At 45.8% G+C, this 17996-nt stretch overlaps 1 protein-coding gene across 3 annotated transcripts in view; it reads right to left on the reverse strand.

Moving 5' to 3' along the window:
- Nucleotides 1-17996, reverse strand: part of XPNPEP1 (X-prolyl aminopeptidase 1) — a 58305-nt gene that overhangs the window by 13708 nt on the left and 26601 nt on the right. For all 3 annotated transcript variants that reach the window (XM_032281561.1, XM_032281562.1, XM_032281563.1), the window contains 9 exons: nucleotides 14035-14098; nucleotides 12760-12864; nucleotides 9531-9623; nucleotides 9082-9225; nucleotides 7287-7382; nucleotides 5095-5176; nucleotides 3318-3528; nucleotides 1763-1852; nucleotides 1101-1151 (listed from right to left, as the gene is read on the reverse strand). In XM_032281561.1, coding sequence (XP_032137452.1) covers nucleotides 1101-1151; nucleotides 1763-1852; nucleotides 3318-3528; nucleotides 5095-5176; nucleotides 7287-7382; nucleotides 9082-9225; nucleotides 9531-9623; nucleotides 12760-12864; nucleotides 14035-14098 — 936 coding nt within the window. The remainder of the gene's footprint in view (nucleotides 1-1100; nucleotides 1152-1762; nucleotides 1853-3317; nucleotides 3529-5094; nucleotides 5177-7286; nucleotides 7383-9081; nucleotides 9226-9530; nucleotides 9624-12759; nucleotides 12865-14034; nucleotides 14099-17996) is intronic.

The following is a 17996-nucleotide window of genomic DNA, read 5'->3' on the forward strand; positions in this document are numbered from 1 at the left end:
AAAAAAAAAAAAAAAAAAAAAAAAAAAAAATAGGAGGACTGAGTTAGTAAATCAGAATAGCCACTAGATGTAGTTTCCATTTGGATCCTTTTATAAGGCCTCAACATGCCTGGAAAATGTTCACGCTATGATTCCAAGAGAATAAAATAAACAAAAAGCAAAATCATATCTGAGCCAGGTGTGATGGCTCACACCTAAAATCCCAGCACTTTGGGAGGCCAAGATAGGCGGATAGCTTGAGCCCAGGAGTTAAAGACCAGCCTGGGCAACATGGCAAAACCCTCTCTCTACAAAAAATACAGAAAAAATTAGCTGGGCGTGATGGTGCACTCCTGTAGTCCCAACTATTCAGGAGGCTGAGGTGGCAGGATTGGGGAGGCTGAGGCTACAGTAAGCTGTGACCACACCACTAATCTCCAGCCTGTGTGACAGATGAGATCCCATCTCAAAATAGAAAAAAAAATTTTATCTGCACACTAAGAGACATGTAAAAATGATTTATATTTTAAAAAATGATTTATATAGATGAACAACAGCCAGAAGGAAACTTGAGAAAAAAAGTTACACTGGTGGGAATAAAGACAATATTTCCTTTTTCCAATTAAAGAGTTGTTTATACAATACTTAAAGGGAACATGATATTGTTTAATAACAGCACAGAGAAACCACCCTCATCAACTAGGGCAAGAAATTAATGACTAAGAGTCAATTTAATATAAAAAGGTTTATGGCTTAAACTGAAGTTCAAAATGAACACAAAGATCTTTTCTCCTAATACAATCAGCTTGCCTCTAATAATATCATACGGGTCATTTTTCCTTATAATGAAATTCCACTTAGTTATGATTCCCTAACTCAAAAAGCATCCACTCTGTGAAAGAACTTCTTTCTTCATCCTTGTTACTATTTTCATAATTAAAGAATTTTGAAATCTACGCACACCAAATTTCTAGAGAGAATTATTAAAATAGAGCCCAAAAATTTGATCAAGATCTCAGACCTCAGAGTCAGCAGAGCATGGAGGATGCCAGAGTTAGAACCACATATAGGTAGGTATGAATAATGTATATCCACATATTAAACAAAGACTAAGAACCAACCTCTTTCTCCAGCCAGTTAAAGAGTTCACAGAGGGCAACAGCATCTTTGATCTGTACAAACAACGGAGGCATTTTTTTAAGTTATTACTGAAAATCACATGACCAGATTCAGAGCCCAGCCCTAATGCAGTATGAGAAGGCTGCACCTGCAGGGTCACACGCCATCAGCAACCAGAGCTTTACATGTGGACATTTCTGGGAAGCCAGCGTGTGCTATTCAGTAGTTCAGGCACAGTGAGAAAGGGCCCCACCTCAGAGCACAGGGAGCCCTTCCCAAAGGCTAACTTAAAGGTTAAGAACCCTACAGGGGCCAGGAAAAACAGGCCACTATCAAAAGCCACCTCTGGGCCCAAAATCTTCCTAGACCCATCCTTTGCTTTGATACAAAATCTGGCTCTTTTAAAAGGCTTCAACAGCATCACACCATCGCCATCATCTACACTGTTATGGTCAATATCTCCTTTTGTGTTGAGTATTATACTTTGTAAAGATCTAATCCATCAAGTATTTTATTTCATTCTCTCATTAACTCTTGAAGGCCAGAAGGCTAAGGCTCAGAGACATTCTGACCTTGTGCCAGGCTCAGTGCCACAGAGGAGGTGAAGGATCTGGGACTTCTGACCACCTCACATCCCATCTTCTGCACCAGCTCCTCTACTCACGTGAGCCCGCCTCATGCCTTCCGACTCGGCTGAATTCTTCACAGCTTTAGCGATGCAGATAGGGGTGTAAGGCATACAGCAGCGATGATCCTAGAGGCAAAGGGCAGCAGGGTAAGAAATAAAACCTGCTCCACCCACCCAAGACCAAGGCAACAACCTCTTTGTTCAGCAAAACTTACTTTAGGCAAATCATTTGAAGAGCTCCCACTCGGGACCCACCCAGCTGTCCCATGGGGTCCCAATGACCTGTCCCTTTTGATTGATGACCTTGAGCTTAAGCTCAACCAAAAAGAGCAAGTACATCAAACAAGGTGTCTCTCTTCCATCCCTCACTCCCTTAGCTCTTTGAGGCTCCTGGCTGCCTGCCATCAGCGAGACATTGCTTTCCAAGCCACTGTGGTTGTGGTTAGAGTTCACTAACCACTGAAAGCTTGACCGAAATCACCCTTCTCTTGCTGCACAAAGGAGGCTTTTTCTCCCTGTCTGGCGATGCACATGACCTGATGAGAGAGGTCTCCAGCTCCCTCCCTTCTTGCTCAGTGGTCCTGTCTCAGCTAGTGATAATGATCTGATCTTTAAGGGCTGGAGAAGACCCTTTCCAATTTGAGAACAAGTTAGAATCCAGCCAGGGGAGCCTCAGCACACCTAGCACTTGCACAAAGCTTCTCAAATTGCTTTCTTGATCTATCTCCTTTTCCCCCTCTCTCCAGAAGGAGAGGGAGAAAAGAGAGAGGAGGAGTCACACTGTATGTGAAGGTTACAGGGGTGCATGGCAAGCCAGATCTAGACAGCCAGGCCTGGACTCTTCCCAGGATGGCCACTGCTCAGTGGAGAAGAGAGGACATCACTGAGCTTACCAAAGGCCACTTGGCAGCCAGAGGCCCAGAGCAGGACACAGCAGAAAAGCCTACCTCTAAAGAGGCCTGGATTCCAGTCCCATTCCAGACCCTAATAAAAACGAGGCAACAAGTGTCAGCCGCTTAGCACTGCCCAGCAAGGGCTCAGTCAAGGGCAAGGCTATCACTATCACTGAGACGTGACAAACCCCCAACTCCCCGGTCCTCTCTGGACAGAAGGAGGGGGTAGAGAAGCATTTCTCAAGCTTCAAGCATTCTCATACCACCTGTACAACTTTTACCCTGGCTTCTTATCTGCTGTACCCTTATTTACTTAGTACTTTTCTTTAGACCTTCTTTAAATCAACTTAATTTATTAAATTCAACTTTATCTAAAATAATTATTATAATATCATGAACTCATGCTAATTATGCTTTTTCTATTACATGCTAAATGCTTAAGATACATTTAAATAAACCTAAATAACAATGTGTATCACCTAAAATCATCTCTCATACCATGCTCAGGAAAACACAGGACTCAACGAGCAATAAGGGCCTTCCGGCTCTCAATTCAGCTCCAGCTCTAGGGCCTCATCCAGGGAGACCACCTTTCTGATCCAACAGGCAGCCTCAGAGATCTGCCTCTGCTCCAAAGACAATACCAGAACTGGGAAGCGGGTGGCAGGGTTTAGATGGGCCAAAGTGGGGCCACCAACCTTGGGGATGGCCTCGCTCACAGCATAGCTGGCCTTGTCACTGACCCACACCTTCTCCCTCGGGGAGAGGTCAGCACACAGGGCCTTGAGCTCGCTCAGGATGGACTTGTAGGGATGCACCTGGATCCTGTATTCAGCCTCCAAGCCCAAGTCAAGAAGCAGGTGCTCCTTCACACTGGGGGCGTCTATGCGGTCACCATCAATGAAGAGCCTGCAGATGAAGGAGACGTTGGTGGCAGAGAAAGGAGGGAACATGAGTGAGGGGGAGGGAACATGAGTGAGAGGGTGGCAACCCAGACACACATACACATCAGGCTCTGTTTCCTGGCAACAAAGCCAAGCCGCTTTTCTCTCCTCCCCACTCCTTTCCCAAATCCTGCTCTCCAAGCTGTATTCCCTGTCCCCATTTATGTTGTCATCATCCACGCAATTCGCCAAGCCAGAAATCTGGGCAGTATTCTCCTTCACTGATGACCCTCTTCTCCTCCTTCATTAAGACCTTGGGACCCACAGCCTAAATCTCCATCGAATCTGTCCAGCTTATCTACAGCCTCGCCCAGTCACCACGCGGGTTCAGGTCCCATCATCTCTCACTTGGGTTAATGCCATTGCCTCTAAGTCTTTCTCCATCTATCGATTTTTCAGTCATAATATTCTTTACAACTTGTATGTCTAACGTGGTTCCCTCCGAAAAATGTGTTCAATAGCTTCCCACTATTCTTGTTCAGAACAAGTACCCAAGCTCCTGAATGTGGCCCACAAGGCCTTTCTTTTTCGTGGCCCCTGCTCACATTTTGGCTTCACTATGTTCCGACCTCACCAAACCACTTCAGGTCCTCCCCATGCACTGTGATCTCTCCTGCCCAGAGCCTCCAAAAATGCTGTTCCCTCTGCTTGGATCACAGTTCCCTGCTTCTCCTCGCCCTGCCATTCACCTAACTCACTCACATTTATCCTTACTCTCTGCTTCAATACTACATTCCCCAATATTACATTACTACTCTGATCTCCAAGTCTAGGTCAGGCCCCTCTCATAACACCTGTATCCATCCCACAGGCATGCTGCTGCCCACTTATATGCCCAAATGCTTTAGAAAGAGGAGATGCTCATCTCCCCAACTCCAACCCAGGACCCTGTCCTGTCTCGGTCACTCTAGCACCTAACAGAGACCTTTGGCAAATCACAGGCATTTAATAAATGTGTTGTCTTAATGCAAAAAGCTATTTAAATAGAATAGTAATGACAAGAAGGCCACAAGAAATGCTTTGAAAAAATAAACTGACAATTCAACAAAGCGTAGTTTCAGAGGTTTTCCCGGATTATTTTTGACCTTCGAAAAGACTGGGTTTATTTGCACTGTGGACCCAGAATTGTATAACTGAGCATATATACCCCTTTACACTGACTGCTAGAAAACTTGGCATCAAATATGTGGCCTCAACAAGACCTTGCAGCAAAAATTTTGTGAACTAACCTCACTCATAAGGACTGCCCTCACTCCAGCTTGGTCCTAATGTTCTCACCTACTTGTTTTTTAGTCTCATAGTACTATAGATACTTTCATGCATTTCAAATCATTTTGGGGGCTCAAAGAGAGGCAGGATATAAATAAACACCTGCTAAGGAAGAAAAGAAGGGAAAATGTTAAAGGGGCAAGAAAAAAAGAAGTGCATTAGTGAAACAGCAGGCAGTGATGGGTGGGCCAGCACCAGAAAGGGCATACCAGGGCTGTGAGGAGCTGTGGAAGGAAGTTTCAGATGTGGGGCAAACACTCACATGATTGTCTCTAGTCCTATGACTGCGTAGGAGAAAAATACTGGATTGTGCTCCACATCTGATCCTCGGAGATTAAATAGCCCTAGAAAAGAAATCAAAGTCCCTGTCACCTGCCTGACTTAAGATTGTAAGGGGTCGCTTGTAGAGGGAGGGAAGTTTCAGCTTGGAGTCCAGCTGCTATGGAAGGACTCAGTGGAATCGCACAAAAGGCCGGAAGCCTGACTCCTGCCTGATTCCACCTCTGAGCTGCATTTGCTCATGTCCACCACGTGATGGCACCAGAGCTGTTTCTCATGCTCCCACATCACTGCCCGGAAAAGGGAATAAAAGCTATTAGTCAAAATCATGAGAACTGCCCCCACAAAGAGTTGAAATGGTCCGCCTAGTGGTGACCTGCCAGGCCTGGCCTTGAAGCCAATAAACCTCTGGCACTCCCAAATAAAAAGGAAGGAGACAAACAGTTTCTCCCTTCTGAGGCAGATGACCTAGGGTAGAAAAACTGAGACCCTCCCACAAGGGAAGCTAGGCAGGCCTTTTCTGTAAGGGTCAGTGAGCCCCACGGAGACAGGGTTTCCTGTCAGAGGTGGAAAGAAAAGCAGTGAGTCAGCGAGGCTGCAGCTCACAAATGAAAGCAGAGCCTGCGGGCTAGCCATGAGTCTGCTCTGGCACCACAGCTGGGTGGGGGACCTGTGGACAGCCAGGGTCAGTGATGTTACTGAATGTCTGAGAACTAGAGACCAGGAGAGAGCACAGTTCTGGTCCCAGGACTTCCAGCTGCCCATTGCTGCATTCATGAGGATCAGAGCAAAAAAAAAAGGACTGGGCATTAAAAGTACTACCTCTATTTGAAAATAATGGCTTCTCAAAGTAAAGTGATGAGGCAACATTTTTTGCCTATCATGCTAGTACTTCTTAAAAAGTGACAGTACCTAGGGTTAGGGTGTAGCAAGATGGGCAAATTCAAATACCACGGTGTAAACTTTCTGGCAGGCAAAGGGCAAGATGAGTCAAAAGCCCTAAAAGCCAACCAGAAGTAGGAAGAAAATGATCAAACATTAAGCCATGGATTCATGAACCAAGATTTTGTTGGTAGCATTATAATAAATTATGGGATACCTGCAAATAACCCAAAGGTCATCCTTAGGGAAACGATTAAATAAATTATGATATAACCACATGTTGGAATCTTTAATGCTCACTTTAAAATTATGCTTATATATGCTTATAGTATACTGATACATTGAAAAAATCAGGCTATAAAATGATACATGTATAGAGTACTGATATTGGTTATCTCTAAGTAAGAGAATTTATAGGTGATTTTTTTTTTTCTTTTTCTTTTTCTTCCTCTGCATTTTCCAAGTTTTCTATCATGGGATTGTGTTTTTGTTACAATCAGGGACAGAAAAAAGTTGTATATGTGTTTTTCTCTGATGTTGAATTGAGGTCATTAAGTTAATTAGGGATGTAAGTCACTGATACACTTGACAATGCTTTAGGGATGGAAGACACAGGGATTGAAGACAGAGGACACTGCAGTAGGGTCTCATTCTCTAGTGAGAAGGCAAAAAGATAAAGCAGTGCCTCTTTTCAGTTGCCCTGGGTCAAATCCACTCAGAAACCAGAAGATAGGACAGGAAGGTTCAACCAGATTCCAGCAGGTTTCAGATGAAAGAAGGTGCTGAACAATTGCATGAAGCTGCATTAAGGTCTAAAGATTGAGAAACTGCTATTATATCAATGGGCTTGGGGAGGAACTTTTAGTTCCTAGTTTTCTGAGGCAGAAATGTTCCCAGAACATTCTCACTATAAAGGCCTTAGGAAACTACAGGACAAATGTAAGGAAAACAGGTCTCTCCTATGATCCCACTGCAATACATACAAAGACGCTGACAGACACAAAATGTTTTTAGGAAGTGCCCTTCCTCAGAGGTGCCATGATCCTGAGAGATTGGCCAGCGGTGGGCATCACTCTGTTGTAATACTGCTCTAGGCAAGCTTCGCTCCCCTCCCCAACTCCCTGTAATTCTTTCTCCTTCATCCTAGCTGGTATCTCCTATACCCATTTGGTGGCAGTCTTCTGCTTCTTCCCTGGCCACTCAGAAAGTTGAATGGCATGAACACACAGATTTCCCAGAGACCCAAAGGAGAGACTGGGTAAAAAGCCCAGGCAGTGAAACCAGAGCACTCACACGCAATCTCATCCAAGGCAGTGACCACAAACCACACGACGTTCCTCTCAGCCATTTTCAACCGAAGGTCTGCAACCTTGTCCTTCCAGGAGATGCCTGCAAGAAACAAACGCGCTTTAACTCCAGCCCCACCCAGAAAGCAGTAGGAACCCAGTGAAGAAACCTACCCCAAACATCTTTAATCAGCACCACTTCTTACAGGGAGCACGCTACCTACACAGGCAGGAGGCCTGGAGTCAAGCCCTATGTGGGAGGTGTCCAAGCCACTTGACTGTTGTGAGCCTTGACTGCCTCACCAGTAAAATTCATTCATTTATGCATCCCACAAATGCCTATTAGCATCCAGACTTGCCAAGAATAGATACATGCCAGGCACTCTGCTGGTCGGTCACTGTGGTTACAGCTCTGAGCCAGACTCAGTCCCTATCTTTATGGGGTTTACAATCTAGAAGGGAAGACAGACAATTAAACCAGCAATTGATACACTACTATAAATACTGATGCAATACGGGACACACGGGAGCTACATCAACACACTGCCCAGCAAAGAGGACTCACCCAGTCTCAGAGGTAAGGGGAAGAGCACCCACCACTTGAGGTTCCTGGGGCTGCAAGACTCGCCTTTTGGTGCCAAGACCTAGGAATTCCCTGTAGTCTGACTCACTGTGACTACCACTTCCAAATCACACTTGCCCTTTCAGATACTGCCAAGGCCTCCCTGCCGCTCTGCAAGATGAAATCGTGGTGCTAGAGGAGCTCACCCCATTGCCACCACAATCACCCTACCAAGGCAGCATTCATAACTCGGGGAACAGCCACCTGAGCAGGCTGGGCATCTGTCACCTCGAACAGCATCCTGCAGATAGTGGGCACCCAATGTGAACTAAACAAAAGCTTTATCAGCAACATTTGTTTCTCCTCTCCTACAAGCAAAATGTCAGTTTCTGCTCTAGTGAAAAAAAGCTTCGAATCACATTGATGGAAAATATTTAGCTGACCCTGGGCCACTCACTGGACCCATCCTCCCCATTGGGCAATACCCCTCTGGTGAGAATGTCATATAAGAAAGCAGGGTGGGGGCTGCCCTCACACCCAGGGCTGCTTTGAAGATCAGTTTGGGAATGCTGTTTAAAACTTGGCCCAGGATCTAGGCTGTCATGCTTTCTTCCCAGGACCCCTCTGGGCAATCTGCCTACATTCCACAGCCATCCCCCATCTACCTCTGTTTTTACAGCAAGGCGCCCTCCCCTGCAGCCCCACCTCCAGGCCTCTCCCTCTGCCCCTTCACTGCTTCATAAATCCACACAACGGTTCAGAGAACATGCTGCATACCCACCACCATCACACAGGCCAGGGAAACACACCCACACCCCAAAGCCTCTAGGGCAGAAAGTACAAGATGGAGGACAGCAGCCTAGGAAGGTAAACCTACAAATGCTGACATAAGAAGGGAAATGGAACCTAGAAGCCTCTATGTTCTATTTCCAATATCAAATACGTTAGAGTGGCAGTTAGCAGCTGAGCGGTTAAAAAAAACAACTCAGTGCTTTCAGCAGCACCCAAAAAGCCACCCAACGAGCTTTGCAAAAGTAACCAAAGCCACACTAAGTGGCAGGTAGGTGGCAACAGTGGAAATAAAGCTCCTGCTTCTTCAAATATCCCACTGAGGCAGGATAGGGCAAAATCCTCCTGTCAGCTTAAACTCAACTTGGCTTCAGAAAACGAGGTTGGAGACAACAGGAAGAGGTAGGGGGACAATGGTGGGGACCCTGCTGGGTGGAACCGTGATTCTGACCTGTGTAATCCAGGCCCAGTGTGAGGAGAGGCTTGCAAGGGCGCTCAGGACGGTCTGTCCAGATTTTGTCAACGAGGTTCTCCTTGACGGGAATGAGGTGGTGGCCGGCACTTCGTAGAACCTTGGCCATTTTCTTCCAATAATCTGAGGAGACACATTGTGGCCCAGCCATGAGCCGAACGCCCATTGCAGCGGGGCAGGCAGCAGGGCCTTGAAACCTGGAACCTTCGGAAAGGCAGTGGTGCCGTGGCCCAGAGTTGGGTGTGCAGGATGAGGAACTGCAAAAGCACATCTTCACCACCAGGGGAACTCTTCTCACCTTGACCTCCACTATAAAATCAGTCATACTGAGCCCCAAATTCTCCACACCCCACAAGCAAACAAGGAGGATGGAGGGGAGTCTAGAAGCCACTTCCTTACCCAAGCAGAATGGGACCAAGCTCACTCACCTGTAGGAATGATCAAGGGGTCCACACCAACCCTGGATCCTTCAGGAAGCACACTCACCAGCCAGTCTTCCTGAGTTGGTGTGTCCTTCAGACCTACGGAGGGAAGAACTGGTAAGAAACAATTCCCAGTGGACCCACACTCATTATGCCACCAGAAGGATGCAATTCTCTAACATCATGATAGCAGGGTCTTTATTAAGCAGCTTCTTTAAAGTGGATTGACAGGACTTAGAAAATCTGAACCTCCCTTAATCCTGGAAGGCTACAGAAAGAGAGGAAGAAGTATAAGTTGGTATGTATGAAAAGCATAAGACATGGGTGAGACAGAAGGGAAAAAAGCATGATTTTTCACTTGACTCCTTGTAAAAATATCCTGGGGATCATTGCCACGTAGGCACAGGGTGTCACCACAAAGATCATCTCCTCGGCCTTCAGTCACTTCCCCACTACTGGTCACTTGATGAGAACCTGGGCAGTGACTTGATGAAGCCTGGGAACTGGGAGCCTCCCACATATCACATACCAGGTAAGGTGATAACATGCTACTAGTGCCCGCCCCTTATCTGCAAGCCAAGAGAAGGTCCCTGCCCCAGGGCTGTGCACAAGTCCTGGCAGCAAAGAGATCTTTCCAAAGATTGTAAGAGAGGCACACAGGAACCTCTCCTGTTGTCTTTATTTATTTATTTACTTTTGAAGACAGAGTCTCGCTCTGTTGCCGAGGCTGGAGTGCAGTGGCGCCATCTCAGCTCACTGCAACCTCCATCTCCTGGGTTCAAACGATTCTCCTGCCTCAGCCTCCCAAGTAGCTGGGATTATAGGCTCACGCTACCATGCCCAGCTTATTTTGTATTTTTAGTAAAGACGGGGTTTCATCATGTTAGCCTGGCTGGTCTCGAACTCCTGGCCTCATGTGATCTGCCTCCCTCAGCTTCCCAAACTGCTGGTCATCTGTCGTCTTTAACATGGGCCTCTGGGTTTCCCAACTCCCAGGATGAAAAAACCCTTTCTGTTTCTAAGATGCTAGTCACAGGACACATATCGGCCTTCAGAATGGAACTAAGATTACTTCTATAGTCCAGTTTTCCTTTCATCTAAGCCAACATCTTCCATATCTAGCCAGTTATCTTTGAGATATATACTTTTTTTAACCAATCAGATTTCGGCTAAATAATTAACATCGTGGTAAACTGTACATATAACAGAGTTAAAGTTAACATATTCTAAAACAGTAGAAACTATCTTTACTATTTTCTCTACTGAGTATTGATATAACTACATAACCACAGCAGGGAAGTGCAAAGGCTTATAAAGAAAGAAGCTCATGAATTCCAATACTAAAAAACTGCCTACAAGCTGGCATTGAGTTTTATTCTGCTATTTGATTCTTTCCTATTTTTTTCAAACCACTAAATAAGCCACTTATTTACACAGTTTCTCCTAATGCCCCTAGTATACTACATACTGTAACTTTCACAGGATGAAGTCATGTCATTTCCTAGCAGACAGATCTTTGGCAAAACCCCAGGGATGAATCACTCACTGGCCAACCAAACCCACCAGAATCTCCCTACACAGAAGACTCGACCGAGGAAACTAGGGAGGGGCCTGGAAGACAGGAGGACTCACCCCCTCTGCCATCCGCTTCCTACCACATACCTACATTAACGAACAGGCAGGTAGTGTTCGCACCTCTAACATTCTGACACCCAAAATGCTGTCAGACCTAACAGCTGGAATCTGTGGGCCCCAAAGAGAGACGCCTGCTCCCCAGGGGGACACAATGATCTGCTAGGTGCAAGAAAAATGTATCAGAGCTTCTTTCTGTATTTTATAAAAAATTACAAAGTTAGTTTCTGATATTTGGAATATAGAGGAACATGGGCACACATAAGTAACAAATAAACAAACATACATACATGTTGCAGGTGCTTGACTCCCATTAACAGAAGCACGCAAACAGAAAAAATATAAAGGCCATTAGCCTGTCCCTTTATAACAGCCAGCCTCAAATGCCTGCCTCTCTGCGTGCGTGTGTGTGTGTGTGTGTGTGTGTGTGTGTGACAGAGAGAGAGAGAGAGAGAGAGAATGAGAGAGAGAGAGAGAGAGAAAGGGAGGAGAAATCAACTGCAGCAACAGGCAGCAATCTGTAGCTTTGGTGTTTTTATATTTATGAAAAGATTTTTGAGAAATAAAAATTTAAAATAATCCAATGCCAGGACAAAAATGTTCCTTGTTCCTCCCTAAGACAAAGAACGTGTGTGTGTGTGTGTGTGTGTGTGTGTGTGTGTGTGTGTGTGTGTGTTGGGTGTGTGGCACACACATGAGTGCACACACCCCTCAGTCAGCTGGCTGCCTGGATCTCAGTGTTACAGGCCAGTCATCTATTCCCTGCTGAGTCTGGGGACTATTTCCTTTCCTCATTATTTCCTACAACAAATGAGAAGCATCAGGTATTTTGTTTCACCTTCTCTTTCTCACTTGGCCCTTCCTTATCTTCTGTTTCCCAAGTTCAAAATCCAGGAAGGAAAGACTCTGTACAATCACTAAAACCGTGTTTCTAAAGACAATTTTAATGACAGGAAAATACATATGGCAGAAAATTGAAAGAAAACACAGAGCACATACACACATTATTCAATAAACATTAATCTATATGCTTTCCACATAGTATTGCTTTAATTCTCACCACTTTATGTGTTACTTACTTACTGTGATTAACCCATTTTACAGATGAGTAAACTAAAGTGCTGCAAGTGAAGCGACTGGCCCAAGAAAGTTCCAGACCCTTTCTCTTGCCCTGCATGCTGCTCTTCTCCAGAGCTAAGCTGCCAGAAGCAAGTCCAAGATCCTCAGAGAGAGCCTTGAGGGAGAGCTTTCTGGCTTCTGCTGCCAGTGACACCTTGCCTTTATTTCACTCTAAACCATGAGGCAGAAAACAGAAGGTCCCCAGTACAGGAGTGAAATTCACAGCAACATGATCTGCAGTAAATCAACTGTCCTCTCTAGCCCTCAATTTCCCCTCAGTAAAATGAGAACCAGGGTCCTCCAAAATTGAATGTACACTGGTATGCATGGATAGGCATGCCATTTTTCTTTCCTCAGTTTTCCTTGGATTCTCAAAAGCGTCCATGACTGCATAAAAGGATTAAGATCCAGGAGTCCTGAGGATCTCTAGGAACCCTGCCCAGATCAGGCCAACTAAGTTCGAGCTAGCCATGCCTGTACCCACCCATCTTCATGAGTGTCCAGTTGCTGTCCATTTGCTTGGCAGCCTGGAGAAAGTAGCGCCCATCAGTCCACATGGCGGCATGCTCTTCTGTGATGATGGCTGTGCCTGCAGCAGGGGAGGAAAAAAAGGGTTTCTAACAACTGCCCAGAAGCTACACAAAATGACAGCAGACAGGTGAGAACAGTAAGAGGCACCAGCTCCTCATGGGGCAGATGGGTCCTTGACTCCAAAGAAACCTCTGGGCAAGAGAAGACCACACCTCGGAAAACAAGCTGTGTGTCAAGCTCTGAAAGAACGGTCCTGAGACCCAAGCTGCCTGGCACTGGACCCTGCACAAAAAGGACTGCACTTGTGCAGTATGTGACAAGGCCAGAATGGAGAGCTGTAGACCTATGGCCACAGTGGTCTCATATAATCAACACGAAAGAGGGAGGGATGGTTCGTGCTCTGCCATCACAGCCACTCCTCTGCTCCACCAGGCACCCAGAGGAGCTGTTTCACATTTCCTAGAGAAAGACCAAGTGGGCCCTATGCATGTTCCTAGCAGGAAGCTTGTGCCTCCTACCTGTATCTGCCCTCAGTTCCCACAGGCCTGGCAGAACTTAGGGCTTTTGGCCGAGATGTCAGCCAAAGCCAATCCTAATGTGCCAACTAACACAAGCACTTATGCCAAAGGAAGCAGTGTGCTAACCGCAATGGGACGGCAGCTCCCACCTTGTCCAGCTTGCTTTAGAGACAAACTGAAATGGGGAGCCCACCCAAAACTCAAAGGCATAACAGTTTTGAGGAAACTATGGAAGGACAAAAAATATAGCTTAACGTTAACCTTTGTTATTTAAGCCAAGAGTGAAAACAGAAAAACCAAAAGCCAAGCACTTGGAGAATTATTTGGGACCAATAAGCTAAGAGGGGAGGTTCTGGAATGATATTAAAGTCTCATTTCTTATTTGGGGTGCAAGTAACACAGGTATATTTAGTTTAATTAATAGAACTTTTATATGTATGTTATATTCGATAAAAAGTTCAAAAAATTTTTTTAAATAAAAATTGTCAAAACTTTGAAAGCAAAGGTACAGGGAGGAATAAAAAGAGTTACTGAAAGGTGACCTTGGGGAGCCAGGAAAGGCTGGGAACCCACACCTTTCTGCAGAGATTCAATGAGGAGCATCTGGTTTGCATTTTCTTTTTGCTTCTATATCACAGGCTGAAACTTGGTTCAGTTATTTTTAGGAGAACAAAGGTGCAGCAAGAACAGAGAAAATGTAAGTGACTCACCCGCAGAGCCATCGAATCCAGAAACAAAAGCCCGCCGACAGTCACACGGAGCAATATACTCACTCTGGAAAAAAAAGATGACAACAAAGTGGGCTTCGTTCAGTCATGAGCAGACTGCTCTGCCTGCTTAGCCTTGTGCTAGGCGCAGCAGGGACTAGGAAGGCTGGGGAATCCTTGGCACTCACTCTCAAGGAGCCAACAGTCTCGCTGAAAACAACAAATTAGCACACACTGCAGAAGACTCTAATTAATTAAGGGCAGAGAGAGCTGTTCCCTTCAGCCTCCATTTCCTCATTAGGAGAACCAAAACACATCAAGAGAAACAGATAAAAACTGCTCTTTCTTCACTGAGCTCTTACTCAAAAATCAAACCAATAGCCTTCTCCCCTGCTTGCCACTGACATTTAAGCATCTGTTATTTTCCTGAAAAGTAAGGCTGAATTTCTGTTGTTAAGCACCAGTAAGTCCCTCACTTAAGTTTCTGTAGGTACTGACTTGTTTCCAAACTTCCTGTTTGGGTCCTCCTCTGAGGTGGCATCACCAATCTCTCCCATGCAGACCCTGTCCCTTCCTGTTAGGGAGTGAGCAGAAATGCTTCATCCAATCCAGGACGTCTCAGTAAAGTAAAATGTCATGTCCAAAACCAGGTTCTTCCCAGCTAATAATCCCCTTGCCTCTGTATGGAATGGGATTAGGGAGTGAAGAAAGTAAGAGATTCTTATGCCTGGGCAAAGGGTATAAGACAAAATGTGCAACTTCTGGTAATAGCCAGTGAGGCACAGGGAGTTTAAGTAACTGGCCCGAAGTCACACAGCTCATTAAGTAGCAGAGGCAGGATTTGAACCTAGGCAGTCAACTCCAGAGTCTCGACTCTGAAGCCCTATGCCAGGCTACCAACACATGACACATTATCTCTCGCCCTCATCATGCTCTAGGATAAGACCAATAGCAAATGAGAAAACTGAGGTTCAAAGAGGGAATCTTTAGGTAACTTGCCCACTGACAAGTTAATAGTAGGCCAGGGTCCAAAGCCAGGCCTGCCTGAGTACAGAGCTGCTGCTCCTTCTACAGCTACCAGGATTCTCCCAAGTCAAAGAACCTAGCAAGGTTAAGAAAGCTTAGGGTGAGGAATGGGGCTGCTGTCCAGACTCATGGCATTTTTAGGACAGCCAACATGATGTAGGGGAAAAAGACCCTAATGTTCCCTTCCTGCCATGTAGTTAAGGACTACCCCTTTCAGCCAGGCACAGTGGCTCATGCCTGTAATCCTAGCACTTTGAGTGGCTGAGGCGGGAGGACTGCTTGAACCCAGGAACTTGAGACCAGCCTGGGAGCATGGTGAAACGTCATCTCTACAAAAAATACAAAAATTAGCCATGGTGGCACGTGCCTATAATCCCAGGTATTCAGGACACTGAGGTGGGGGAATAATCTGAGCCCAGGAGGTTGAGGCTACATAGTGAGGCATGATCACACCACTGCATTCCAGCCTAGGCAACAGAGTGAGATCCTGTCTAAAAAAAACAAAAAACAAAAAAAAAAAGCCAGAACTGCCCCTTTCACCAAGGCACCAACAAACACAGCCTCAAACCAGCCTCCAGGGAGATACTAGAAGGGCCACCATAGAGAACCACAATAGGATAGAGAAGCTCCGGGCCACCTGCCCTCTAGCCCAGGCCCAGCTGCATGATCTGCGACAAGTCCTGGCAGCTCTCTCGGCCTCATTTCCTCATCTCTAAGACGGGGCATTTCAGATTGCTAAATGCAACAGCAAGCATGTTTTATTCCTAAAGCATAAAGGAACATTCAGTCAACATCGCTAAAGAAATAGAACGAAATGGCCAGCAGCATCATTTATGAACTGCAGATCCTCATCTGTTTATTAACCCAGTAATCACTGTGTCCAAGACTTTTTATTAAAAAGTAACAATGGGGATAAGGGTGGCCCACACACATCTCCTAGGCCTCTTGTGAAAAACAGTAAGTTAATGTCTTTGAAAACTCACCAGAAACATTAAAGTGCTGCGTGTATGCAATGGAAAAGGGATTATTAATCTCTTCTTCCTAAGCAGTGAGAAGACGTCTAAGGGGCTGGGAAAACTAAGTTAAAAATAACTCCTGTGCTAAAAATCACTGTGCATAATGGGGAATACACAGTGAGGACAATCTCCACCAACATGATTCCTCGGGCTTGGGGCTCTCCCACCCATGACACGGGGTGAAAACACTGGCAAAGGCTGGCAGAGAACGCAGTACAGATCTCAGTCCAACCAGACTCTTCCACTCAGGGACACAGTACTCTAGCACCTTTCTGGGCAAGGTTGGGAGAGATGGAAGATCCGCAGGGTTTACCTAGACTTCTCCATCAGCAAAGGCAGGGAAAGAGTTCCTCCAAAGGGAGGTGGAATTAACAGCAAATGGACATGTTTAGTTTGGGATGGAGACAAGGTCTAGGGTAAGAATGTCCAGACATGACCTAAGTGGTCAACACTCCAGAAAGACATTGCTGAGCAAGGCTGGCCACAGCCTCCTTTCCACACTGACAGGCTATGCAGAAGCCAGACAAGCACTGGCCCAGGGCTGTCACTCTCCTTCTCCCAGGCATGAAGCTGGCAACACCCAGGGGCGGTCTCCTCAGAGTACAGCATAAGCCAAAGCTGTAACATGCTAGGAAAAAGACACACAAAAAAGCACAGCTGTGGGCTTTTTCTCAAAACCACCCACTTCTCTCCATTTCTAATAGAAGCACTCAGTCCAACCCTCCATCAGCTCTACCTGGACTGCCGCCCCTACAATCCACTCTGCACATACACTCAGAGTGAGCTTCTCCAAATATCTAAGATCATGTTGGCAACCTCCTGAAAACCTTCCAATGGCATCCTATTATATTTAAGATACAATCGAAACCCTGGCCCAGTCCAGGCACCAGCGGATCTGACTTTGCCAGTCCTCTTGGAACTCTCCTCCCACTCACCATGCTCCAGCCACACCCACCTCTTCTCTGCTCTTTGCATATCCTGAGCTCATTCCTGCTTGAGGGCCTTGGCGCATGCGCTTCCTTGTGCCTATACGTCTTTCTGATCATGGCATGGTTAGTTCCTTCTCCTCATTACATCTGAGATCAAATGTCACCTCCACAGAGAGGTCTACCTGGACTACCCAGCTATAATGGCCACCCAGCCACTTTTAAATCCCTGTATAGACAGTACACACATATTCTAGATATTTGCCTTTCTTTTTTTTTTTTTTTTTTTTTTGGAGACAGGATCTCCTTCTGTTACCCTGGCTGGAGTGTGGTGACACAATTATGGCTCATTGTATCCTTGACTTCTCAGGTTCAAGTAATCCTTCCACCTCAGCCTTCTGAATAGCTAGGACTACAGGCACACATTTTTTTTTTTTTTTTTTTTTTTGAAGAAACAGGGTGTCATCATGTTGCCAGGCTGGTCTTGAACTTCTGGGCTCAAGTGATCAGCCTGCCTCATCCTCCCAACATGCAAGGATTATAGGCATGAGCCACCATGCTGCGAAATGTTTCTCTTCTCACTGAACTTTTTACATTTTTATTGTATTGTTCCTTAACACCCCCAGCCCCAACCCCAAGCATATAAGTTCCATGAGATCAGGTTATCTGTCTTGTCACTGTTCCTGCACTCAGCACAGGTGACACACAGATCCTCAACCGACATTTGTATTATATTGAACAAGCAGAAGGAGACATGAAGCTTTTCCCTACACCCAGTTAAAACCTCAACCATCTCTATGAAGATGGAAGAAGGGACCCGAAGCCAGGGAATGCAGGTGGCCTCTAGAAGCTGGAAAAGGCAAGGAAATGGACTCTCCCTGGAGCCCACAGAAGTGACAGCCCTGCTGACCCATTTTAGACTTCAGATCTCCAGAACCATAAGAGAATAAATTTGTTTTAAGTCACTGTTTGTGGTACTTTGTTAGAGCAGTGATAG

The sequence above is a fragment of the Sapajus apella genome, unplaced genomic scaffold, assembly GCF_009761245.1.
Source record: "Sapajus apella isolate SASKATOON/1434 unplaced genomic scaffold, GSC_monkey_1.0 scaffold13, whole genome shotgun sequence".
Classification (NCBI taxonomy): domain Eukaryota; kingdom Metazoa; phylum Chordata; class Mammalia; order Primates; family Cebidae; genus Sapajus; species Sapajus apella.